At 47.0% G+C, this 27,400-nt stretch overlaps 1 protein-coding gene across 2 annotated transcripts in view; it reads left to right on the forward strand.

Annotated features, from left to right (window-relative positions):
* GRM7 (glutamate metabotropic receptor 7) overlaps positions 1 to 26,070 on the forward strand; it is a 212,985-nt gene extending 186,915 nt beyond the window's left edge. Inside the window, exons 9-10 of one of the 2 annotated variants that reach the window (XM_065749588.1) lie at positions 15 to 261; positions 5,193 to 5,263. In XM_065749588.1, coding sequence (XP_065605660.1) covers positions 15 to 261; positions 5,193 to 5,263 — 318 coding nt within the window. Of the gene's footprint in view, positions 1 to 14; positions 262 to 5,192; positions 5,264 to 25,578 lie in introns of those variants that run through there. The other variant, XM_065749589.1, reaches the window with a different exon arrangement.
* Positions 26,071 to 27,400: the final 1,330 nt, after the last annotated feature.

Consider the following 27,400-nt stretch of genomic DNA (forward strand, 5'->3'; position numbering starts at 1 on the left):
GTTCTGTCTCCTAGCTCTACATACAAACCACCACACTTACAATATCCATGAACCTAAGTGCTTCAGTGGCCCTGGGGATGCTTTACATGCCGAAAGTGTACATCATCATCTTCCACCCCGAGCTCAACGTGCAGAAGCGGAAGCGCAGCTTCAAGGCCGTGGTGACGGCCGCCACCATGTCGTCCCGGCTCTCGCACAAGCCCAGCGACAGGCCCAACGGCGAGGCCAAGACGGAGCTCTGCGAGAACGTGGACCCCAACAGTGAGTACTCAGCTCTCCTTCGTGCTGTGTGTGCTAGAGACCTTAACCGGTGCCCCGGAGTCCTGGGGAATCGGTGTCGTTGAACTTAGACTTTGGATGGCTCAGCTTTGATTTGTATTAATTTCTCCCTTTCCTCCTCGCTTTTGGAGTCACGCCAGTTGGCAGCGCAATGTGTGGTAGCCACGAGGGAACCTCCTCCTTCCCCTCCTCCGTGCCAGCACCCTTGGGTGCCGCAGCACCTCCAGCCCTGCCGGGTGAGAGGAGGGACAGGTGCCTTGCTCACCAAGAACCCCATTAAACTGAGATACAATTGCATTTCCTGCTGAGTCTCTTCGCCAAACCCTCACCATCCTTGAAGGCTCCCCGTGCACGGGCTCGATCCGGTCCTGTAAAACTGAATGCAGATTTTATCATTGATTTAAAAGGAAAACAGATCAAAAAGATGCTTCCAGTTTCCTTGACGCGTGTAGCATGGTATACTGCAGCACAAAATTACATACTGAGGCCATCAAGTATTGGATTTGCATTTGAATCTGGAGGGAGCTGAGGAAGGAGACAGCTGCACAACTTCGTAGCGTAGTGGAAAGGTTTCGGCACGTCTGCAGTTTTTATGAAAAACGGATCTGAATGTGGAGAAATGCCCTCTCCTCTCCCGTGATCCGTTTATCCATTTGCTGCTGCAATTTCTGCTGCTACTTGTCTATTAAACTGCTGTCTGAATATCTGCCTCAAAGCAGAAACTCTGCTGTCAAAGCAAAGTGGGAGCAGCCAGCAAATAATTGACGCAGCACTTTTCCTCCCTTTATCCACCCCTGAGCGTGTTGTTTCTGCGGTGCCTTCTCATACAGGTGTGCTCACCTGGTGGATGCGTTGCCCCTGCCCTGCGCTCAGCCCACGGCACGGGTTGGAAGGCATGATCTTTGAGGTCCCTACCAACCCAAGCCATTCTATGGCTCTGTGAAACTGTATTCTAACTGGAAAAATAAAACAAACAGAATCTGCCTTCAGAAACTGTGAACTGCCCCCCAGTTCTGGCAGAATCAAAGACAGCAAGGAAACGTTTCTAACCAATTAAGGACCGTATCATGCCTCCTCTGAACAGAACCCTCATCGCACATGGAAATAGATCTACTTCTGTGTTAGGCTGTTAGCCAGAGTGGGAGCTGCAGAACCTCTGCTGTGCTGCAGCTCTGCCCCTCCGTGCCTCTTTCTCCTGATGCAGTGCTGGGGTTGAGCCCTCCTGCTCGTGGCTGAGGCAGCTCCTCTGGGTGCTGGCCAAGGGAGGGGGGAAAGGAGGAGGAAAAAGGAGAGGAGGGAAGCAGGCCTTGAAAGCCAGCAGGAAAGGGAAGGGGAGTTGGGTTTGCTGAACTGCACCGCACTGATTGATGCTCTGGTTGAATGAGTTGGGATGAGTTTCTCCTCCAGAAAAATAAATAAAGAAATAATAAAAAATAAATCTAAAAATGCACACTTAAAGACATGAATAAAGAGAAAAGCAAAGAAGTTCTAACGATGAAACGTTCAGTGTGGTAGTAGGAGTGCTGCCCCATGGGACTGCAGTTTGGGGGTTTCATACTCTTGGTTTCCCCTTCTGGTCTCATTCTCCTGCGCTGCATTTATTTGCTGTTTCCAGACTTCTGAGGATTGCTCCCTCTCCTCCCCAAAGAGCAGTCACATTTTTCCCTGGAAGGAGATATTTTTGTTAACTGGGGCACAGTTAAAACCCCATATTTCTTATCAAAAAGCATTTTTTCACCTAGGGACTGTATGCCAGGATGTGCTTTTAAGAGCAGTTAGGGGTAGATTCCCCCCTCCCCAGATGATGTGTGATTTCTGCCCTAGGAATGCCACCGTCAGGGCTGGTTTGTAGCACTGTGCATAGTCTGCTGGGAGAGGTGCCATCCCAGCTTCGAAACTGAAGTACATGACAGGGAAGTGCTTTCTGTGGCCTTGTTGGCTCCCATGTAGGACTCAGAAGAGCACATGTTCGCTTGTGAAAGCTTGCCAGTCAGGACATGTGCAGTCATTAACTGTAATGGTTTTCTGCAAACACTGGGCTTTTTAGTTTGTAAGTTTAGTTTAGTTTGTCTGCAGAGAACATTATCTTTTACATCTTTTAATTATATATGCACATATAACCAATTTATGTTCTCATTACACGGTGCACCTACTGCTGTTATGTCATCCCTTGCGTATGTGTTTATAAATACTACTAGAAAATCAAATGAAACGCACTGCTGCTGAGCTTGGAGGAGCTGGGTACACACAGACCACTGCTACATCTGCTGTGGTGTCAATGGGCTGACAACCCCTAATCAGACAACAGTAGGGCAGCAGTTCATTGAATACCTGAAAGGAGTCCCTTTTTTGCTCTTTTAGAGTTCAATATTTGGTTTAAAATACATTTTTGGTTCCATTTTTAGTTGGAACAAATGAGAACAAGATAAACAGACTCGAAGAGCAGTGTCATCCAAACAGAACTGTCCTTGTTTTCAATGGAAGATTGCAAAAGTTCTCCGTAAATGAACATTATGTTTGATGTTTTCTTTGTGATATATCTTCAAAAAAAATTTATGCAGTAAATGGAGGACTGTTACCAATCAGGAAATAGAAAATATTTAAAAAAGTAAAAACATCTGATTGACTGAATGTAAATAAAATTAATTGAGGGGGGTAAGTAATGAGTCTGAGACTCCCCAGCTCAGTGTAAAGAAAGCTTAGGTGCAGATCTGCCCGAGCAACCCGGTGTTTTCATGGCAGGACAGAAGTGCAGCTGGGTCTTTTGGTTTGATTTTCTATTGTATTTCCTGGCAGTGCTGCTGTTCATGGCTTGCTTGGGAATGGGGACTGCAGTTGCCATTTCCATTGAAATTGCACAAATATTTCATATCAGAACAGGTTAATGCTGAGCCACCAGCATAGGATTCAAGTACCTCCTGACCATGGGGAATTTGGTGTCCAAGCCCAGATTTCTGGCCTGTCCTTATCACACGCTCAGAGTGAAAGCCAGAGACAGCATGTGGCTGCTGCAGCTGTGAGCCCCACTGCGAGCTGGGCTGGGGGGTGGGACGTGGCCCGGGGTGGGCAGGGTCCCAGTATTTAGGAGAAGAGGGCTCAAGCTGAGATTGCAGAGCCGGTATAAAAGAAAAACCACGCTAATGTGGGTGGAAAGCCACTGGAAATGCAGCAGGCACTCACTGTGTTGCAGTTTTTGCTTCAGGATATCTCAGAAGTGAGAAATTTCACAGGCTGGGTCCCCGAGCCCTGACCTGGGAGGGCTTCCATGCTGAATGGGATATATTAAGGCCACGCTTTTTGATCTAAAACTTTGTCACTCGTGACAACTCTCTTAATCATTCTGGTTTGCCATCTGCCATGTGCATGCTTTTACTCATTCAACAGCTTCTTTCTGCTAGCACGTTTGCATCTGAAACACTGCGCAGCAAAGTAAGATGAGCAGAATCTGGAGGCACAGCAGCTCTGTCCGTGCAACGAGTGCAGTGTGTGCTGGTGTGTCCTGGGTGCTGGGGCAGATGCTTCTCATCACGCCTGGAGCTGAGCTGGTAGCAGTGCTCCTGCTGGGCTCTGTGTTTCTGCTGCAGGAGCGGTGTCAGACTCTGAGTAAGCATTTGAACCTCCAACCCATACTTAACTTATATCGAGATTTACATGTAATTATTCCTTCTCCTTAGCGACTTGCTTTAATTTGTGGCTTTCCCAGACACAACAACAGGCAAATCAGCATCTCGGTTGTTTGATAATGAGGAGGTTATGCTTCTCATGGGCTGGACCAGCAGATCTTCCTGCTCAGCATCTGTGCCAGTGGCCGTGGGCACGTTCATCCTCACCTTTTGCTCTTCTCTGCTATGCTGATTAAGCTCTGAGACCAAGAAAGGGGTTGCAGCCCACTAGTACGTGGCGGGGAACACGAGGTGTGCAAGGCTGAGGGCACCAAAGTGGTGAAGGGCAGCATGCAGGAGGAGGTGCGAGGAGTTTCACTGAGATCTGGTGAGAAGGATTGGTGTCCCCGTGTAGCAGCCACGAACGTTAGGCTCTGCAGGGTCAGAAGGATCTGGTTCCCAGTAGCACACTAAGTCCGTGGGCTTTCAAGTCAGAAGGTGCTCTGAGGGCTCAGTCCCTACGCAAGCATCCTCAAAATGGTTTTATGTTTTTTCCTTTCTCCTTCCCTTAGCGCTATGTAGAAACTACTTGGCAGTTGATTCAGGAGTGGAGTGCAAGCTCTGCCTGTTTTTCTACAAAAAAATTTCCATTTCAGAATATTGCTTTCCTGCGTGCTGCCACCTCCCCTCTCTGACCAGCACGATGATAAGAGCAGGGCATGTCAGTGCTCGTTTCTCTCCACGTGTTGGGAATGGACATTGAATTTGTCATCAGGAAAGTGGGAACAGTAAAAGTGGGTTGCAGACATGTCTGCGGATGTACAGACTCTGCTATGCTAATGCTGCTGTGCTGTGCTGCTCTCTGCTCATGTATCCATGCATGTTGATCCTTAACATCACTGACGTGACATTGCCTATTCATTCTCTGATGGGAAAAAAACTACAACGCTTGTCAGTGATGCTGAGGAAACCAAGAGTGAGCTCACAGATGTGGGAGGACTGGGGAGTGTTAAATGGAAACCAAAATGCTCTGGAGCTTGCTCAGAGGAGAGGAAAAAATGCAAGCAGGTCTGCTGTGCTGTGAGCAGCTGCTCCCGTGCTCAGGGGTACCTGAACTTCTGTGGACTGGTTCCTTTCTTCCCAGCCCAGAGCTAATTTTGTATATTGGTGTGGCTCCACTTCCCATTATAACTGCTCTGATCTGAGCTCTTTGGTCAGATTAATATCATGGCTGCAATGACAGGGAAAAATTTGAAGAGTTTAATGTGAACAGACGCACTGTACATACCAATGTATTTACTTTTCCTGTAGACTGCATACCACCAGTAAGAAAGAGTGTTCAAAAGTCTGTTACTTGGTACACTCTTCCACCTACTGTATAGCTTTTGCCTGCTTTCCAAAAAGGTAAGGAAAAAATCTAGCTTATTACTACTTCATTCTCAAATAATTATTGTCTTACATGAATAAATGAGGAATGTGCATCAGTGCAGCTATGTCAGAACCAGAGTCTGCCTTAAAACTTGTTCACACGTCCGCTCCCAGCAGCACCCACACGTTGGCCCTGCAGCCCCTCGCGGGAAGCACATCCCAGGAAACCCTCTGGAGATGTTTGTTCCTTTCTTACGCTGTTTCAAACACCTGTAAAGCACCCAAATGGAGCTGTGGCAACCAGAGCCGACAGCTAACAGGATAGCAGGATGCTTGCGGGGTCGCGTGCTGCTGCCTGGCAGCACGGAAATAACAGACACGGATGTGCAAGCCGTCTTTTTTTGATTATAAATTGACCAAAAAAAGGTTTGCAAACTGTTTCTTTTTTTTTTTCCCCTTCACTGTGGGTGACTGCTTCTGAATAACCAGGAGTGAACAATTTTTGAGGGCTGGCTCTTTCTAAGTGTTGTGGCTGCCTGCGTGGTCATCTTTTGAGCTGATGTCGTCTTTGTGACTCCATGAACCAGAAGTTGCTGCTTTTCTAGTGAAATTAGGGGAATGAGGAGCAAGCAGCCAGAAATAATTCTTTCTCATGTCTGCAGTTGTGTGTGCTCATCCAGCTTTGTCTGCTCCTTTAAGGCTCTGGACAGGTCTGAAAGGCACTGCCCTGGTTACTACGGAGCTGTGCAGTCAGGGCTCAAAGAAATTGCTGTATATACAGCTTTCAAAACCTCGTTGAGCTTATCCCTAATAGGTGGGAACTTGTATCAGCAAAGGTAGGAATGTTGCTAGAATTGAGTCACTGAAGTCACAGGGCAAAAATAAAACTCGACTCTAATAACTTTAGCCGGTGTAAATTGCCACAGCTCCAGTTTCAATTCAGCTCGAGTTCTTGTGAACTGCTCAAATTGCTTTTTATTGTGTTTGAATCATGCCTGTTATTCTAACTTGCCCAGCTCGGGCAGAAAGCTGTATTTAAGGTGTGCTGCTCTGTGTGAGCATCAGAACGACCGACTTACCCGAGGGCTGAAGCCAGGAAGGGTGGCAGTGGTGGGTGCTGAGGGAAATATGACATAGTTGGAGGGGAGAAGGGGATGCTCAGAGTCCCAGTGCAAATGCAGTGTGAAAGAGTAAAGGGCGACTACGTGGAGATGAAATTACTAAAGAGAGGAGATCAGGAGGACAGTGGGAATGCACGAGAGCCTGTAAGTCTTAGGAGAAATCACTTTCTTTTTTTTTTGTAAAACCTTTAAAAAGTGTTTAAAATGTAATGCATCTGGAGCTTACATGTTTCCAAAAACAAACGTTGTAAAGATAAATGTTACACTACTGTATAATGGAAAGAGCTGTTGTCTGCAAAGCTGCACAGCCAGTTTTGTCATCCATGAAAGGCCATTCAGGTCCTCTGTCCAAACGTTAAGATCCACACAATGCAGGGCCATGAAACTTGCGTGCTGTGCAGCTGTCTTTCATTGGGCACTGTCCTCTGTTCCTCTTGCAAGGACTCCTTTTCCAGCTGGGCTGGTTGCTGGAACTCTGCTTGCAGTGTTTTGATTCGTTTTGCCAGTGATATAAAACAAAAGTCAGGAAACATTAAAAGCAAAGCAATGATCAGGGAAACATCGACTTAGTTGTGAATTGACTTTATTTTGCTTGTAACGTATTTGTATGTAGGTATGAACATGGTGCTTAAGCTGCTGCTTGGCTGTATCAATTTCTGCTACGTGATGCATGGAAGAATGTGTTTACAATGCTTTTAAACTGTTTTCTTTGAATAACAAAATAGGACGTCTTTACTGGTGAGGCTGATTAAAATACAAGGCTTGGGAAACTCCATGTGATATGTGGGTCAGGCGAAAGTTGTCCATCGCCCAAACGAGGTGAAGAAGCATCAAATGCATAACTGCAGCACTCCTGTCTGCAGCCCGGCCTGGTGCTCCTGGCAGTGAGGGCTGAGATGCTCACGTGGAGCAGATGGATCCCCTCGGGTTCACACTGGGGTTCCCCTGGCTGGGAGTGCCAGCTCTGCCTGGGGCAGGCTGCAGGCTCTGCAGGGCACTGCAGGCCCACCGGGGCTTGCCTCCCTGCTCTTCGGCACACCCTGCTCTTCCCAAGGCTTTCCTCTGCTTTACTAGCTGGTTTCTTAGCTCAGTTGCATGCAGTGGAATCCCCACAGCGCTGGGATCGTTGGAGAGGTGTGTGCAGCACCACGTTATGTGAAGCCGTTACGTTTCTCGGTTGTGCTCCTTCTAGGATACACGTGCCATGGCTTAGACTGCACGATAATGGTGTGAGCCGTGACGTGGTTACAAACCAATCTGTTTGTGCTGCAGGGGGCAAGCAGATCGAGCTGCCCCTGGACCGTGGGGGGCCAGCAGCAGCTGGGGACCTGGCAGCCTCATGTCCAAGCTGCAGGATGCTCCAGAGCTCATCCCGCCTTAGTGTGTGCAGTACAGAGCTATTATTTTCTAGATTTGAGCATCATTTCCATTTTAAATCCCACTAGTTTCATCCCAAGAAATAGTGCTCTGCGTTTAACCTCGCTTGAAGGATTTTCTCTTCACTGAGGCTGCTAAGAAATGAGAAGACGCAGTGAAAATTGATAAAGTGAAAGACTTTGACAGGTCCTCCCTGCATCTATTTATATTCTAGAATAACTTACTGGGGAATCAACATTTATCATAAGTTTCTCCTAGCAATGATATGCTCTCTTCATCAGCATGGCACAGTTGCATCCGAACAAGCATCTTCTGTGCACTGGCTGCAGCACTCTGCCTGGAGAATGGATTCCAAATGAATGATTTCGTGCCTGAGGGGCTCAGGCATCAAATGCACAAAGAAATTAACCTCCTTATTTAGCAAGTTTTTGGGGGGCTAAAGTTGTTTTTATTCACCCCATGCTGAGAAGGTTCTGCTCTTGAATAACATGGCCTTCCCCTATTTCTTCTAGCTTAGGAAAATAAGCTTGACCTTTTGAAGCTTGACCTTTTGAAGCCTGATGTGGGGTTATCGGTTGCTTCCTCTGCAGCAGCTTTGCAGTGTGGCATCAGTCAGTTTTCACTGTAAAACCAGAGTGTTTTTCCTGCTGTTCTTAACAGATCCTTGAGCCACTCTTTTCAGTTGGTTTGGACTTGGCACGAAGAACCGGGCCACAGATGGGATTTGGGGAACATCTGTTGCATCTCAGCTGCATCACTGCGGGGTCAGGGCAGCTTGGCTCCGTGCTGGGCCCTGCACTGCTGGTTGGTCCTTCCAACCACGGCCAGGCTTTGCTTGCTCCCCACTGGGACACTTGCAGCAATGGTGGCCTCTGTGAAAGACTATGTGGGGTTTATTTTGGAGCAGACTGTGTTGTCATTTGCATTAATGAAGTTTAAAATCTTTTTAACGTTACTGATGTTAATTCCTGTTTTTATGCATCCCTGCTGTTGTGCCACGCTGCAGACCACAGGCGACTTTATTTATTTTTGATTTTCTTCAGCTCAGAAATGATTTTTCTCCCTCTTCTCGCAGTCAGTACACAGTGTTTCTCCTGAGCTGCCTTTGGAGAGGTCAGGACCTGTTACAGCTGTGCTTGTGGTCGAGAGATGCAAGCAGGGCTCCTTTATCCAGCCCTGGCACTCCCACACTTTTGCAAATTCCAGCTAGGATCTGAAATGCAAGTATTTATTGCAGAAATTGCTTCTGCATTAGCACACATTTCCTGAGCCCAGCTACACCCGTTGAGGTTCCCCCTTTAACAAGGAGAAAGAAGCAGGACTTCTGTTCCGAGAGCACGCCTCCTTCCCCACGCATCACCACCCCCAGTTCACATTTGTACATTCCGTCCGCATTAGGATTTTTTCCCTTTTCTCAAGCTCTCACTATCGATTTGATTCAGTGATGTTTTCCTTCAGGTTCCGTATATCCATGGCAGCATCCTGCTGTCCAGCAGCCAGACGGTGCCAGGAGTTCTTCTCCCTCTAAACATCTTACAAGTGATACAAGCGATTTTGCAGTTATCCTCCTCAGCAGCGCATAGCTGGGCTGCTCTCATGATGTTTTGAGATTTGAAGGGTATCCATTGCAGTGAATAAATGCTTCTAATGCCATCACCACACTTCATATGGCTGAGAGAAGCCTGAGTTATTTAAAGCCTTCCTTTAAAACCTCTCAGAAATAAATCTGGCGCAACTAGTGCTTGTCTGAGACGTGAAGGCAGGTCCAGGGAAGCCAAGTTTTGTCTTTTTGGCTTCAAGCACTGTTGGACTTGAGTTACTTAGGAGGTTTATTTTGCTCAGTGTTATTATGTGGGCAGGGGATCTTGCTGGAAGAGCTGTGCGTGTGGCAGTGCAGAGCTGGCAGGTGCCATGCAGCACCCAGCTGGGCACACAGCCTGCAGCCTGAGCTGGGCTCTGCCATCTGCACCTGCAAGGTGCGGGCCTGTCCTGCAGCGCTGCAGGACCTGGTTCTGCTGGGGTGCTTCCACGTTCCCGCAGCGTTGCATGCCCCCACAGTGCGTGTTTTGCAGACTGTCTCATGCCTTTGGTGACTTTTAAGATATGAGACTGCGAACAAACAGGTGAGAAGGCATCAGTCTGTTTCCACTGAAAAATAGTGAAATCCTTTATGTACGTAAATAATCACCGTGTAGGGTGAGGTCTGAACAGTGCTTGTCATGCATGTTATTCCTGACTGCAGATGCTTTGATTATTAAAAATTTAGGCGGCTAGATAGCTATCTTTGAGACGCAAATGAGCATTAATTCTTTCACAGGCATTACTATTCCTCTTCTGTTCCCTTGTTTGTCCTTTTCTGTGATCTCTTCTCCCAGGAAATGTGGAAGAAGAGCAAGTTGCACATTTTGCATATACACTATTGCACCTCGCGGCCCAGCCCCGCTCTCACTTCTCTCCTGATAAACTCTCAGTGGTGCTGAGTTTTCCCTCTGACCAATTTACTGATTCTTACGTCCTCTCTGGGAGAATATTTCTAATTCATAAGCTGTAATATCAGTGTAAAGACAAGGGCTGAATGCTCTCTTGCCTTCCACGTAGGTACAGTGGATCCCATCCTCACATCAGTGTTAATGAGGCGTCTCAAAGAAAGAGAAGTGGGATTGACATAAAGCTGGACATTCTCAGCTTCATCTCTCTGAAACACTGAAATTGCCCCAGGCTGAAACACGGAGTGCTTGAGGCCTGGATGGGGAGCCTTGCAATTGCATGCTGCAGCTTCCAGGATGGGCTGTCCTCTAAGTGTTGTTCCTGCCATGAATACAGTGCAACTGCTCCCGAGAGCAGCAGTGTTCTGTAACCTCAGGTGCAAAGCCGGACTGGATGTGAGGACCTTCCCAGTTCCCAGCCTGACTGACACAAGCACAGAGTTACGTGGCCGCTGTGGGTGAACGTGCGTGTAGCTTGACAGGAGGCAGCTAGAAAGGAGATTTTAGGAGAGAACAGCTAGCAGCCATTAAGTCCAAGATGGAAGAACTTATCTACTGAGCTTTGTGCTCTGCTGTGGCTTCTGAGATAGAAGGAAGATGAATTTGAGACTTTTCAACTCAGAATCTTAGCAGATTTTCCTGGTCTCGTTTGCAGTTGGTGATTTTTGAGTGCGGTGTGTTTTCTTGCAGCATTTGGGTTTGCCTGTGGTTATTGCAGTCTGTTAATCGCTTTTATCACTGTTATTCACAAGCAGCCGTCGCCAGCTGATGGTGCCGACCCATTGGGATAAGGCAGCCCAGTGTCAGGGCCTGGGATGCAGAGAGGGCAGGAAGGCCAGGCCAGGCCTTCAGGGGATGCTTGAGATGCAGTATCCTGGGAATATTTCTAATGGACTGTGAAGTGCAACGACAGTGCTTAAATGTGATGCTCAGTGGCTGTTCTCTGATGTAACTCGGTTACCTGCAGCTCCATGGTGCTGGTGAGGGATTTCTTCACTTACACACTTCATTGTGCCCAGCTCTGGCCAATGGCAGCTGCTAACACACCCCCTGGGACACACATTTTATCCTCCTGTTTGCCAAGGCAAGATGTTTTTCCTCTTTTTTCTTCCCCTTAAAAATTTCTGTGCTGAATTAAAGCATCCACGAAGCAGCCCTGCTCCTGTTCCTGTGAAATGGTTTGCAGCCATCAGCACCACAGCAGCTGTCACATGCTGCAGGGAGTGAAGGACGGTGGTATGAATTATTTTAAGGACGTCTAACATCTGGTTTAGAAGTGAGTGAGATTTCCATTTGCGATGAAATCTATCTGGATGATAAGGTTAGGTGCAAAACCTGTATTAAATGAGTGACTTAAATTGTTTTCCCCTCCGGTATGAGGAGGAGGTCTGTTCATAGCTGTCACTGGAGGAACAGGATTGAGCAGATGTGGCAGAGTTCTGTCAACAAAAGTGTGTGTGAGGGCACTCACTTCCTTGTCCTCCCCATAGAAAGAGAGCAGAGGGTGTCTGGGTGCGTGGAGCCGGCAGGGCAAACCGCAGGCAGTGTGGGAGGGAGGAGTGGGAGAAAGGCTCTGCTCTGGGTTCACCTCCTGTGGGTCCCCGTGGGTCCGTGCTGGCTCTGCTGCTGGACGTGTCACCCGAGCTGGAAGCAAAGCTTCAGGCTCCTCGCAGCCCATGCTCAGCAAAAAAAGGAGTCCTGTCTGTGACAGGACTGTAAGTGCTGTCAAGGAGCTCGTCAGTGTTTCTTTTCCCAAAGCTGTGGCTGTGGACAGGTGATTTTGACCAGGTGGGACAGCCGTGCTTTGCTTGGTTTGCACCAACTCTATCAGGCTCTGTATGGGGAGCGCACTGCAGCTTCTTTTCTTGACACAGATGTCCTTCTCCCGTGCAGGTCTGTCTGGATCCTTTACAAGAAGTACTTTTACAAACCTAAGCCATGCTTTTAGGCCTTATTGGTCGAGCCTTGTTTATTTTGCAATTAGACACTTCAATTCAGCGTCACATTTCTGTACAACTTTACACTGTAAGTCATACATGAGGGAAGCACTTAGGCTCTGAGATTGTCAGTGATGCTCCTATCAGTTGTAAGTGTTTGTAAGCACAGGCCTGGCCCGGATCTTGCCAGATGAACTGAAAGACAACCTTAAGAGTCACTTTAAGTACTCACTTTTCCTTTGCACGTGTGCTGTGGTTTAACCCAGCAGTGGCTCAGCACCACACAGCTGCGCGCAGAGAGCTGTGGGGAAGAAGACCGAAGTACCCGTGTTTGTGACAGCTGCCATTCCTCCAGTGGAGGAACTGCCATTGAAATTCCTGGTTTGCTTCCACAGTCCACAGACAGCATTATCCAAGCAGGTTCCTGCGTGCAGCTGTGTATGTTTGGTGGTTTTATTCGAGCCTTGATAGATGCTGTCCTCCTTGGGAAAAACAAACCCATGCTGCGTTTCAGTGCCTGGAAATGGCAGTGCTGATGAACTGGAGCAGCACATGAGTAAAACGAATGGAAGGTGCAGCTGAGCGTTTGTCACTGACACAGAACTGTGCCATAAAGTGAGATAGACATTATTTTATGTTGACACAGATAGCAAACAGAGAAAATATTTGTGCAGAAGGGGCCTGGTTTGGTTTGTGTTTTTGGGGGCCAGTAAGAAAAACAAATAACCAGCATATAAGAAATTGGTTTTGCTCAGAGCATCTCTCTTATTGCAGATATGCACTGCCTTCACATCCAGCATCTCTGCAAAGCAGGGGTGTTTTTTGTCTTTTTAGCATCAGGGAAGGAAATGTGCGTCTCTTTCCAGCGATGTATGTTGATACATTAAAAAGGAGAGCATCCTTTTCTTCAAGGAAATAGGTATTTTGGCTTTGGGACGAGTTCATCTGTTTTGAACCCTGGCAGTAAAGGAAAAGGAGGTATGATTTTACTTTCCAGACATAGTGCATAAAAAGGAAGAGAATTCAACTCATGTCTAAATACGTGTAAATGCCCGTGAAACACGACGCAGGAAACAGAGGTGTTCCAGCCCCGGGGTCCGCGGCTCTGCTCACTTACTGCTCTGTAACTCAGCTCTGAGCTTTACCTGGGGGACATCTGGCACTGCATCAAGTGCGACGTCTGCTCTTGCAGCTCTGTGGAAAAGAGGGGGAAATAGTTGCCATAGCTACACCCTTTGTCACGATGCTTATCGTGTCGGCAGAATAAAGAGCCTGGCATTAAGTCTGTGCTCTTACTAATATCAGCTGTTAAGCATTTCCAAGATATTTGAAGTCAAAGACTTTCTGCAAAAAAAATAAAATGTTGATTGCAGCGAAATGGTGCTGCTGAACCATGCAGCTCCAAGCATAATTCTGCTCGACACTTGGTGTTACGGAGTTGTACAGCATGAATACATTTTCCAGTGAACTTAGCCTCTTTGCACTTCATGAATACCCTTGATTTTTTTATTAAGCTGTTTCTTGCTTGCATCTCCTCGCCAAGCAGTCGGAGCAGGCCACGCTGAAGGAAGGGAAGGCAGCAGGGCGGTGCTTTCATCTGGTACTGGAGTCATTCAGAGTTCCCACTTGGGACGAATGGGAGCTGTGGGTACTGTGCATGTGTCCTCTTCTGCTTTCCAGGGCAGCACATCCCAGCTGTCCAGGCAGACTCACAATGCACACGTACGTTCTTTGTGAAAGTATTGGAAGTCTGAACATATTCTTTATGGCAAGAGGCCTGCAGTTCAACGTGGCTGAACGGGTGTACTTCAAGCTGGTGTGCTGAATCCTAAAGCATTATTATTTAAAATGCCGTGTTGTCTGCATTTCCAGATCTGGAATCAGGTTTTGACTCCGTGAGCGCCTTAGGTATTAGGAGGAAATGGATGGCTTTGTTTGAGCCCAGATCCCTGCAACCTTTCTGGTTTTGGCACTGCAGAGGGACACATCCACTGAGTGTGCACTGCCTGGGGGACAAGGCATGAGCAGGCAGCAGGAGAGCTGGGAAAGCTGGAGCACATAATGGGGTCCTTTGTAATTCCTTAACAGAATAAAGAGAAAGCACCGTTGTACTCTGACTCAGTATGAAACCCATTACTGACTACGGGTTTCTTTAGAAAAAATTAAGTGCATGTTGTTCAGCCCTACGTTCCTCCAGTTTAGCAACTGTGCAGCATGCTGAATTTCTTGATTTTTATTAGGTATAATGATTAATTACAAAAGTATTCTCAGTGGTTTGATCATTGAATGAATGCAAGTTGCTAGACATGTAGAGCTGTGTTTACTGAATGTGGCAGTAAGAAAGAAAATGCTTTGCACGGAGAAGTGCTGAGGTGTTTCCAGGATAGGGACTGCCTGGAAAAGGGTGGGTGCTCCTGAGGCAAGAGCATCACAAGTGTTTCTTCTGGGCAGGACGGAATGGTCTGAGAAGGAATTAGGAAAAAAAAACAGGAAGAAATGCAGATGAGAGGAACCATTCCTTACAGCACTGGCTCAGGGCTCCTTTGAGGCGTTTTAGAAGATTGCTCAGGTCATAGTTTTAATTATGTTTCATGCAAACTGTTTTCACATTCGGCTTTAACAGCTCTCAACAGAGCCTGGCTTTCCAGGTGAGATAACCAAAGTACTATTAATTGCTTTGTTTTAAGCAGGTGAAAATAATTTGCTACTATTCATTATCTTTCCAGTCAACAGCATTCCAACAGAAGCATTTTACGTGCAGTTGAAATCAGTATGTTTTCTGTACTGTCAGCTCCAATTAAGGAGTGATGTGAGTCAGTTCCACTTCTTCCCTGCCCCCATCTCATTCACAGCACTCCTCTGCCCCACCACCACAGAGCTGGACAGGGGCTGCCTGGAGGACAGCCCTGCTCCTCCTTGCCCTACCTGCACAGGTCAGGGGGTTCTGCTCCCTGGCCCCATCCCTTCTCTGCATCTCCCATCTAAGTGCATAAATGCTCCAGTGACTTGTGGCTGCTCTTGCTGCTAGGTCTTCTTAAAGCCTCTCTGCAATCTTTCATTTGCTGGAAGCATTGATAAGGCCTTCCACTGTTTATTCTTTGATCCCAGTGCTCGGTATTGCAGACGCTTTCAAACCTCACCTGACCTAGAAGTTTTTATCTGCAAAGCTGAACAAGTAGGAGATAGGAGACAGGTGCTGGCAAACATGCTCAAGATTGATGTTCTTCAGCGGTACAATATTTTGTTGGTTTGCGCTTTTATTTAGGAGGATAAAACTAATCCTCTTCTATTGCAATCTTATTACCTGACTCAAAATCTCAGTCTTACAGGCATCTTTCTGGCAAAAACATGATGCTTTTTCAAGCTGTAAATGTTATTTGTCTGGCTCTGTTCTTTGACACAAAGTCATGTTTTCCTCTAACAGCTCAGATGGGAAAATTAACACTGACAACAGCCACTGAGTCTGCCTCCGAAGGCATCTACCTTAATAATATCTTGCAAAGAAGTCGAAGGTGTGGCTGATAAAAATTATCTTTTAGCACAGTCCTGAGGAGGCTGAAAGCGGCGTCTGTCACTGCAGGTAGTTTAGATCATCTTTCCAGCTTAACAAAAGGAGTTTATTGACTCTGACAGAGTTATCAGCATAAGCAGCTGAGAAGCAGGGAAATAAATGACATGCTTCTGTGTGTTTCCACAGAACCATCGCTTCCATTGGTAAATATTCATAAATGATTATATTCTCTTGCTGTTGCAAAGGGGCAAAATGTCTCTCATATTCCATTTATAGATCTAATAAGAATTAACACAGGTACGTATCTTTATAATATCCTTCTGAGGAGTAGGTTTCCTGTAGCACTCAGCACTGCTCTTGCTGTACACGCGTCTCCCGTCGGGACGCTGCACTTCAGCTGTGAGCAGGGAGGCCCTGAGCTGCTGCTGGGGCTTGGCTGCGGGCAGGGCTGAGGGCTGTGGGTCGTGTGGCTTGATGCAGGACAGCATGAGAAACACAACATGCTTTGTCCGGGTGGAAAAATACTATAGGAGCACTGTCGGAAGCCAATAACTTTGAGCAGTAATTTTATACTGTACTGTAAACTTTTACTGTGAGCAATCCTGAGTTGACTGGAAGCAGCAGGTGCTTTCCCCTTAGCTCTGGCAGGAGCAGGATTTCAGCCACGGAGCGCAGAGCTGCTCCAGTCTGTAGGGGTGGAACTTGAGAGCAGAGTTCAACATTAAACTGCCTGAGAAACGAGAGGTGTATGTCTTGTGCCACATTCTGTAGGGTTTTTCCCTTCCTTGTCTTTGCACATCCGTCTGCGTTTGCGGTCCAGAGGAGACCATAAGGGAAGTGCAAGGTCTGCCCTGCATCGTTGGGCAAAACCACCAGCAGCGTACACCCACGTTGCTTTCCCCTTGAGCTAGGGAAGTGTGGCTTCAGTCAGCATGCAAGAGAGGTCTCGTTATTCACTGAGTGCACCGTACGAAAACGTGACCAACTTTCAGATACGCGATTCAATCTTTGCTTTTGCTCAGGAGGAGAGTGCCAGGAGCAGTGGTGCGCACTGACTTGGCAAACTAATCTTTACATCATTTTGTGGGTTTTAGAGTGATCAGCATGAAAAGCAGTTCATCCTTTCTGGGATTCGCTCGGGAGAGCCTGCCTCACTGAAATTAATGGGTATTATTCTACTGAGTGGAAATGAAGTCAGAATCTTCCAGCTCTGCTCTGTGCATCTATCTAATACAGCTGCTATTGCTGTGTTGGCTGAGCTCAGAATTGTCACATCCCTATCAAGAAAAAAATTCAAGAGCCCATTGGTCTCAATCTAATACATCCGCAGAACAACAATGCAAACATATTTTATCTACTCAAACTCTTTCAAACCATCTCAGGCTATAAAAATGCCAGGTCACTTCCACTTTGGCCTGAGCTGATTTCCTCTTGCTCTGCCATTATCTCACCCAAGAACTGTCTTTATTATTCTTCCTATCAGATACATTTTCTTTCTCACAAAAAATAAGAAATAAAAAAAGATGAACTGAAAACCTACACCTCTGGAAGCAGCTAGTACTTGAAATCCTTATGAGCTAAATGGACTTCTGCTTAAAGAAAACCCCTCTTCAAATCCCAGTGTGCTCTGGGGAACCGGCAAGGTCGTACTTTTCTTCCTATTAAATCCTTCTGGGAACTTCAAAGCAATCCTAGTTAAAAGAATCCATTATAGTGGATATTTGTAATTGTTACTTATGGCCCTGGCACTGCTCGGTACGGTATTTTGCCAGTCCCCTGGGTGCAAGGCTCACTTCAAGTGTAGCTATATAATCCACTCCGCTACCTATGCAGTCTGAGTTTGCCTTGGGGCTGTATAATACACAGGGTAAATATCAATTCCTAAAAGGGCTAATGAGAAAAAAGCCTTGAAGGAAAAATGCGGCCCTGGTTAGAACACGTCACGTTTAGATGCAGAATATCTATCTGTGTAAACAGGAACGTGTGAACACTCTTCACATAGAAATATGCATGCAGCAGTTACCCAACCCTGCTGCATACATTACGTCTGTATGCATGTGCAGAAGTGTAATTATTCTAATAACTTGAAGTAATTGTTTCATCATTAATTGCATTCTGACAGCAGCGGAGGTGAACCAGGTGAATCCATTTTATCAGATGTATGTAAAACAGCACTGAAGTGCACGATGGCTTAGGCCATTTTTCTGATTGTGCTGTGCTCACATGAATCACTTATTCATCCTTCCTGGGTGCTAGTGTTCACCTCGGGATCTCCCTCGGACGTAGGAGCTCATAAACATCAGTACTGTTCTGCAGACTGAAAGCAAGGCTGGAGTGGCACTGGTGCTGCAGCTGGCTGGGTTGGCTGGACGTCTGGCTCCCAGCACCAGCAGAGCTGAGCCAGAGGAGAAGCTGGCCTTGTCTTTCTAAATTACAATCTGTGGGCACATGGACGAGGATTGTTTGGTGCCTTTTGAGGGTTTTTCTTTTGGAGCGTTTGACGTCCTTGTGACATCTCATTAGGACTATGATACGTGGTTGCACAAGCTAAAACTTGCCTGCATCATCCATCCGACTTTAATTTCCAGCAGCTTTAGGACTTTCTTCACCGCTTCCCATCCCATTGGGTGACTCTCAGCCCTGAACTTTGTGCTTGCCCATATTCCTAGCAGCAACAGATGGATGAATGTCAACCGTTGGATGCTTGAAAAAGCTACTTCCTTTCTCCTCCCAAGAGACAGTGCTCCTGTTCCCCATATTCCCCTCCCAGTTGGGTTCAGCTCAGACACGGTCACACCAGCTGTGGTGCTGTGGGCTGCCTGGCGTGGACGCGTGCCGCGGTGCCCACGTGTCAATCCTTCGGTGTCCCAAAGGACGCAGCACAACGGATGGACGTGCCTCCAGGAAAGAGGCCGAGCGCCTTCCAGAGCAGCACTTTGATTATTGCCACTTACTCCTATTAACCTATCAGCCACCCCTAATTAATTGAAAGAACTTTGTTTCAGAAACTTTATTCCATGTTTTTGCACAGTTTTTGTGTGCGTGGGTTTGGGCTGTGTTGTTTTTCTTTTCTTTCGCAAGCTGTTTGCTTTATATGGATGCAAGGCTTTCATCTTCCTGACTACATCAGTGTGTTTTCTCTCTCCCTGCTAGCAGGAGTCTCACAGATAACACTTTGCATGTGAAGCAGCAGGAACACCTCCTCTGCATGCCAACCTGCTGCTGACTCCTGTGCGGAGCGCGGTGCGGGCAGGGCTGACGAGGGCAGGTTTTCAAGCCTTGTTTTGCGTGCACCTTCCAATCTAATGAATCTCAGCAAAGCCAAATCAAATACCGTAATGGCACTGGAAAGTGTCTCTTAGCAAAACTCATCTTTCAAAGAACACCTGATGGAAATATTTAAATTACCCGTGGCAGACTTTAAAGCCTTTCCTAACACCTAGTGCCTTTTATTATTTATTATCTATTATTATAATCTCCCGGCACCCTGCAGCACTTCCAGTCAAATGAATAAAACCCGAGAAGAGATTCCCACTGAAGAAAACTCTTAAAAGAGAGGAGCAGAGCCCAGGCAGAAGCATCCCCTCAGGGCTGCCCACCAGCTCCCCGGGGCTGGGCTCACTGCTGGCTGCTCAGGCTGCAAAGGCAAGCATTGCTTCAACATGCAGTTGGATTTTAGTGATATCTCTCCAGAAGGATCTGAGATGTATGCCTCCAAAGCTGCATCCGTGCAGGGAACTGTCTGTTCATTAGCAAAGTGAATAAAGAAAACGCAGCCCCCGCAGAAATCTGAGGACCTCTTCAAATGGACTTCAAATTCTGTTTGCTGTTGGCAAAGGGATTGGTGCGGATGAAGAGCCGTCCTTGTTCCACATTCCTAGTGACTTTTCTCTGGAGAAGACCAACCCATCCAGGTGAGCTGCCCTGGGTTTAGGAAAACAGATGGCAGTGGCCGTGCCATGCTGGGCCGTGCCATGCTGGGCCGTGCCATGCTGGGCCGTGTCGGCGTGCAGCACGGTGCACTTGGCACACAGCAACATGGGAACGCTCCTTTACGTTACAAGCAACAGCTGCTGGCAGTGCGGGTGTCTCGGGGCCCACACAATCCAGGGGAAGAGGGGACGGTTGCTAAGCAACTTGGCTCTATTTCCATTTCTGCCATTTCAGCTCCTTCTCAGCTCTGCGCTCCGTGTCTGCGGCTGCTTAATTTGATCCTATTTGCAGTGACAGCGTAGGGTCTTGTGCCTCGGATAACGATTCACACAAAATGTACCGATTGTCACACTTAAAAAACACATTTGGGTTTGGAGCTGGTGAAAGTGAAATGGGAGCTCGGGCTTGCTGCCTGCCGGACAGTGCCCGCGGGCCCTCGCCTCAGCGTCCCGATCATCCCTCCGTCCTCTCTGATGGCATTTAATGAACTAATTATGCTCTTCAGAGGTTCCTGCTCTTCTGGAGGATCAGCCAGCCCCAGGCCTCTCTCTGGCTGCCACTCCATGTATTTTTACTGCTTTTGTCACACGCTGCACATCCTTCATTAAAATCTGAGCTCACGTTTCCTAGGAGTTCCTTGGCTTAAATTATGAGAGGGTGAGGCAGCTGCACGAGGGCTGTCCGAAACCAGCAGTGCTACCAATGAACAATACCGAGCAGAACTGAAGTGATCCTGTTCTGGATGTCTGCATTTATCCCAAAGAGATGGGGACGAAGTGGAGTTCCCGGGGATTCTGGGACCAGAGCTGCCCTGCCTGCTGCGTGCTGGGTGCAGCATCCGCGGGCTGTTCCTGCCCTGGTTGCTCGCTAAACTTCGTGGCAGCATCCTTCCCAGTGCTGGCCAAAAGAGGGAAGAAAACCAATTTCCAAAAGCAAAACAGAAGGGTAAAATCTGACTAAGGAATTTCAGAAAGACAAAAAAAAAAAAAAAAAAGTAAAGGCAAACTTAAAATATAATTGCCACCACCCACTTTCATTCTGGTTTTGATTTCCCAGCATCTCATGGAGATTACAAGTCGTATATTAGTAATACATGGTGTAATGCACAGCATCTCACAAGAGCAGCTAAAGAAATGCGTAATGACTGTAGAAATATATACAGCTCTATGATATCATGTTCTTCTGTTCATTTCAAAAGTGCATTTACTCTCCAAGCAGAGTGCTGGATAATGTGCAGAATCTGGAGGGCCATGCCCATCATAACAGGTAGACATCCCGCGTATATTAGAAGTGAAAACTTGCTTTCTTCTTGGTGTGCTGCCATTGGGTATATTGCAGTCCCACAAGGCTTTTAACAGAAGTGCTTCCCACCATTCTTCAGGAGCTTCTGTGGAGGACAGGTGGCTGAGAAAGCCACGCTAACAGAAAGAACCCACTCCCATGGGATGTGTTACCCGAGCAGGACCCTGTGTCCTCACTGACCTGTCAGGTATGGCAGCGCTGAGTGTGGGGTGGGTGACGGTGTCCTGCCAGGAGCTGGAGAGATGTGGGGCAGCAGTGCCAAGTGGCACGGGGTTATCTCTCCTCACTGGGCAGCACGCAGGGGAGGGTCAGCCACGTGCTGTAGCAGAGCCATGGGCTCTTGTCACCTTTGTACTTGTCACCAGGCTGCCGTCAGGCGGTGTAGGTACCAGGTAAGTTAGTGACTGGGAGAAAGAAACGATCTCTTCAGCAACTTCTCACTCCCTGTTGTAATTCTTGATCCGCTGACAAACCTCTCGGCGACTCAAACAGCTCTGATATGTATGGTTGTGTTCAGCGCTGAACCGCTAATTGTTGCTGCTTTGCTGAGAGTGACAGGGACATGTGACAGCTAAATATGATATAATTTATGGGAAGAGAAGGTTGTAAAGCAATTATGGAGGAACACTCTTTTAACTCATGTTATATTTGTAATTTAATATATTCGCATTCTATTATTAAAACATGAGGCTCTGCATAATCTGTGTAGAAGTCAGGCATTTCGGGCTGCAGTTCAGAGACAACGACCCGCCAGCACAGGCAATGAGCAAAGTGGTTTTTTATAGAACAATAGGTATCACTGTTGTAGATGCACTGCCAACACGATGGCAGGGAACAGAAAAGGAGAGATGTGATAGCGCAGTGTAACCATTTCTTTACCTCTAGATATTAAAGTTAAATGTTGTTGGGTTTGGAGTGAGCACGTGGATGTATTTGGGCTTGTTGCTTTCAGTTCCTGCTCACGTATTCCCCAGCCAAAGGCAGCAGTGTGGGCAGCTCTGCTTTTGGGCACAGAGCCTCAGGAGGGGCCACATGTGTCCACTTCCCCGTTGGATGGGCCAGAAGTAGAGTCCAATAACCAGCCACAGCTTTACCTGGCATAGGTGGTACTGGTTGCCAGGCAAGAATTATGAAAATATAAAACGAGAGGTAAGCGTGATCTGCCACAGTGACTGCAAAGGACATCAGAGCAGATCCAGTGTTGTAGCCATCACAATGTCAGCTCTTGCTCATAAGCTGGAAGTACTAAGACAATGTTTCATAGCTTTAATAGCCTGAGATGCCTGTAGGCTGTAGTAGAATTCATCTTTTGCACTGTAAATCTCTCCTCTTTAAGCTTGGAAGAGTTAACAAATGTGCATAAAATTGAAGTGAAAGTGATTAAATCTCACTCTGAGCAAGTATTGACAGATCTGCCTTGCTTTTGGATGCTCTGGGAGCTTCTTTCTTTGTGGCCCATGCTCAAGATAATGAAAACCAGTCAAGTGATGAAACACACATCCAAAGAGGATTTTTCCTTCTGTGTGTTTGTTCTTAATACATAGTTGGCACGGGAGATACAGTCACTCCAAATCCTGCTATCCACTTCTGGCAGGGGATGGGTCTTGACTATCAGTGCCCCCCAACCCATTGGGGAGGCTGCATAATAGCTGAAAGAGGAAGAGTTCTATGAATTCTTGTGGCTTGAAGAAATACTGCTCATTTTCCATGTGCAGATACAGAGGTTGTCTTCATTTCCATACCTTGCAGTAAGCACTAGCATCTTCTTCCCACCGGCTGCAGGCGGTGTGAGGGCAGCTTGAAGGGGGGGGGGGCTGCATGTGAAGAGGGTGAGGATCTGTTCCTAGAGAATGGGAAAGGCCATTGCATACAGGATACCAAAGAGCAATGCATAACAGTTGTAATTTGTTATGTCATTTGCAAGCATCGCTCATTGGTATCACGTTGACAGTCGCATCCTTAAAACCAATGCCGTGCCATGGACTGCCCAGGCTTTGTGGTGACTGCCTCTGTGCTCCTGGCAGATCGTGTGTCAGCTCCATTTCAGAGCTCATTGGAAGGTGTTGCTCTTCGCTTCTTGCTCATTGAAAGTTTCTGATTGCTTTCATATTGAGAGTAAGTGTAACGTTCGTAAAACTGCCTCTTCCTTCTGTCAGTACCAAGCACGGGCAGTAATGTGTCACGGCGTGTCTGGCATTCTGTGCATCCCCGGAGCTGATCTCCACATCCTTTTGGGAGTGTGACAGCCTCGAGTGGTTTCCAGTGTAATGTGGACCAAACAATTTTCATTTAAGTGGAGCAAAGTTAAGGCATAGTGGGAGTTGAAGAACCCTGTGCTGTGCTGTGCTTGACAAGTGTGAAAGCTTTCGTGAGCTGCTTACCTGTGTCAAGGCCCGAGGAGACTGTTTCCAGTTTAGCTGTCCTGTCTGTACAGATGGGTTGAATTCTAACCCTGCTAACAATATTGCTATTTACCACAATCAGAGAAAGAAGACCCTTGTCACCAGCAGTGACATGGAGCCTTCCTGTCACAAAAACAAATTACAAGATGCAAATTCTTCAAGAGCAAGTTTATTTGCAAATAAGCAGGCAGTCTGTATCCAGAACGTTTCCTTTCTGCAGAGCAGCCCGTATTTAGAAATAGCCAGCAGCCCACATTTATCACAGCGCTTTCTGGCTTGTTCCTATGCACTGGCTGCAGGAAATGGGATGCTGCTGGTGTGTAGCACAGCTACTGGCTCGCCTCCAGTACAGCTAAGTCAGTGGCCAGCTGAGGTTGACATAATTATATGTATATTAATTACCATGTCTATGTGACTTGCGAGAGGAACAACCTGTTTTCAGTGTTGGACAGCCGTCGTCTATTAACACGAACAGCAGCACGGTGAATGAGATCTGTATCTGCTTTGCACTTACAGAACAGGGCGGGCTCGCGTATCTTGGATTAAAGCGTGGTGAGTTCTGGTAATGCTGATGTTTCATTAGCATTCCTCATCTTCATGTAAATTAATTTCTTTGAGAGAAATCAGATTCGTACCTGGTGCTAATTGCCCAGTGATGATGAGGAGCTGACATTCATTATCGAGGTAGACCGTCGCACTCCTGATGTCATTCTTATCGACACCAGAGCTTGTCTGGAAGGGGCACTTCAGCTGGGCTCCGAGTTCCTGGCGGCAGTGCAGGAGCAGCTGTGACATGCACCAGCTGTGTAACGAGAGATGTGATCTTTTCAGTCTTAAGAACAGCCCTGAGAACCAGGGAAGATCATCTTTGCTCTCCTAGAATTACCAGGAAGCTTTTATTGATCCTTTTATCTGAATTATGGATGATACTTTCATCAACTACATTTTTTTCTGTCGAAACAGAGCAGTTCCAGAAATAATGCTATGGTCTGGGACTGAGATGCGTGGAGCTCATCTTTTCACAGGGAGCTTACAGAAGTACACGCTGTCAAAATATTTCTTAGTTGAGTTCACTTGGCACCGGTGGTTCATTGTCACACTGAAAATGAGAGATGAGATGCTGCGGTCGAATCTGTGAGAAAACTCATTAAGCAAAATTTCAGGGTTGCTGGATGGTAGAGTGAAAGCCCTGTGAGCGACGGAGGGGTGACGTTACACGAACCAGAGACGGAGGGTATCAACATCTCTCTCTATTATAGGAACTCTGCTGCTATTTGAAATTGGAGCATGTAATGGATAAAGCTGAAGTAGATCACAAAATAATACATGTAATTACTTTGCAACCCGTTTCCTGATTATACATTTTTTTTCCAATTGCATTTTACCTCTCTTCAGCATTTAATAGTATACCACAGTTTATTGGATATTTGCGGTCTAGTCTTGCAGGATAATGAGTTTCATCCTCCCATGTGCTGAACACCTTCACGCCCCAGAGCAGTTAATGGGAATTGAAGATCAGCGCTTTGCAGGATCAGGCCTTGTTTGAGCAAACAGCACTGGCTCTCGTGTAGAGCATAGCAGAGCAGATAAATGGGGTTTCAGGGTAATGCTATAAAGTAGGCTCTTTAGAAGAGGAGGAAGACCTTTTCTTTACTCACCGAACACGGTTCAATACAAAACCCCATCAGCTCAGGGCACGCAGTCACATCCTCGTTACAGAATCTGCATATAAAGAGCGATGTTTTTGTTAACGTGCCTGATGGAGAACGCGCCGTCCAAGTCCCCGAGCTGTCAGTGTTGCCAGGGTATTGCACCATATTTTGCTCTGTATTTAGCTGCAAATATGTCAGCTCTTACTAACAGAAATGCGTAGCGCTGTTCACAATATAGGTACTGGCTGATTTTACTAATTTATGTTTGCAATCAGATTTAATTTGAAGACCATAATTAGCAAAGCTGGCACCTCGATCCCCCCATTGAAAAAATCCCAGAAGTCATAAATCTGGAACAGGAATCACTTTTTTTTTTTTCCCACAAGAAAACCAGCTCCCAGCCCAGGAGATGTAAGAAGTCAGAGAGAATGTCATCACTGTCGGAAAAAATCCCCATGGGATCTAGTCAGGGCATCCCAGCAGGCGCACAGCCCCAGAGAAGGGCTCGCTGCTGAGCACACCGCGTTCCCAACCCAGGAACAGCACCAAGCCTCCTCACAGAGGCCTTTGCCGACCACTTCGGTGACTGTTTCCCGCTTGTCTTTCAGGCCCTGCTGCAAAAAAGAAGTACGTCAGTTATAACAACCTGGTTATCTAGCCCGCTCCGCCACGGGCGCGAGGACGGAGAGGACTTCCACGCGCTGCGGGCGCAGGCCTCCAGCCGGCCCCGCCAACAGCAGAGGCCGGGCCGAGCCAGGAGCTGCTGCCCACGGCCGCTCCGTGTGCCCGGCGCGGCCTGGGCGTGGGAGCTGTGGGCGTGGGGCCTGGCCCTGCTCCGCCGCGGAGCTGCCGAGCCCACGGCACGGGAGGAGCGCTCGCCGGCACTGCGAGGACTCACAGGGGCTGTTGTGTCTTTCTATGTACTTCCAGACTGCAAGTTTTTGAACTTTCTGTACAGTTTGTGAGGATTTTTGCATATTGCCATCCATGTTGTTTCGAGGTCACTGTTTTTGTTGGGTTTTTTTTTTTTTCTTTTTTGAATGCGCAGTTTCACGGAGGCCCTATTCTCTGAGACTTAGCACATTAAAAGAAAAAAAAAATCTAAGGATCTAAAGACCTCTGTACATGACTTGTATGATTGCTATTGTATCACCGCAATCCACATACGTTATTTTTTTTAACGAAACGAACAAAAAAAAAAAAAAAAAAAGAATTTAAAGACCAAAAACTGTGCTGGCAAGGTTAGCCCCCCTGACAGCGATGGCTGCGGAGGACGCAGATGGGATTTTTGCTGAGTTTTAGTACAGGTCTTGATATTTGGAATGCATGCCAGTAATGTATTTTATGGTACATGTTAATAATTTATGTTTGATATTTGTATTTGTGTTCTATTTTGTTATTTTATTTAAGGTATATGACTATTTTGCAATAATTTCAATAATTCTTATGATATTTGGAAGGAAGAATATGGCTTTTACATGTCTTGAGGTTTTTCTTTGTTGATGCCCCACCATGACTGACCAGTGTGGTAAGGACTTACAAAGCATGTATGTTTTATACTGTTTGTAATAAGTAATTTCGTTAATCTTGCTGCTTATGTGCCAACTTAGTGAAACCAATCTTTGCCGCGACCTCCTCCCTTCCTTTCCATTCTCTCGATCTTGTGATATTATCCAAGAATGTATCAATAAAGGGTTTTGGTTAACTTTTTTTTATTTACTCCAATAAATATATTTTTTCAGTTGTTCCCTCCCCCTCCCCCCCTCGTGCCTACAGTTTATTTTGTGACATCACTGGAAATCCCAACCCCTCAGGGCTCCACGTGGGCTGCCAGCACCACCCCATCATGTCAGCCCTGGAGAGTGAGCTGAACCCGGGGTGTGGGAGAAGAGGACACTGGGGAGGGAAAGAAGGAAAGCAGTTCTGAGCACTGGGACGTGGACTGAGTGCTGGCAGCTGACGCTCAGCCACACGCGGAGCCCACCTCACCTGTCTGTGTTTTGCAGTTGGGTGCTCCCTTCAGCTGTTGAGTCTTCTTGATGACATTCGAGGATGTTCTTTCCAACAGCCATCAAAACGCAGTTTAATCAACTAGTAATCAAAGTCGGTTTACCAGGCAGTTGTTGAGTGAGCTGGAAGGAAAGGGAAAGCGTTGAGACAAGAGGTGAGAGGAGGTTCATTCAGACTGCAGCACAGCACCTGGCGCTGCCTGTGGCACAGAAGCTGCTTTGGGTGCCATCTGACGATTGCATTGCAAAGCATTTAGCCTCCCATTTTCTCTAGACAACTTGATCAATTATACTGATGGAGTTAATCAGCATCAAAAGAGACTCTGACAGCCGTGGGACGGCCCCGGTGCATAGTGATGAAGAGCTCAGTGGCAGAGCTGGACGGACTGCGCGTGCAGCCCTGGGGGCTGGAGGTGCTGCT

The sequence above is a fragment of the Cyrtonyx montezumae genome, unplaced genomic scaffold (assembly GCF_038088225.1).
Source record: "Cyrtonyx montezumae isolate F1298 unplaced genomic scaffold, pur_monq_1.0 scaffold_6, whole genome shotgun sequence".
In the NCBI taxonomy this organism is placed as follows: Eukaryota; Metazoa; Chordata; class Aves; order Galliformes; family Odontophoridae; genus Cyrtonyx; species Cyrtonyx montezumae.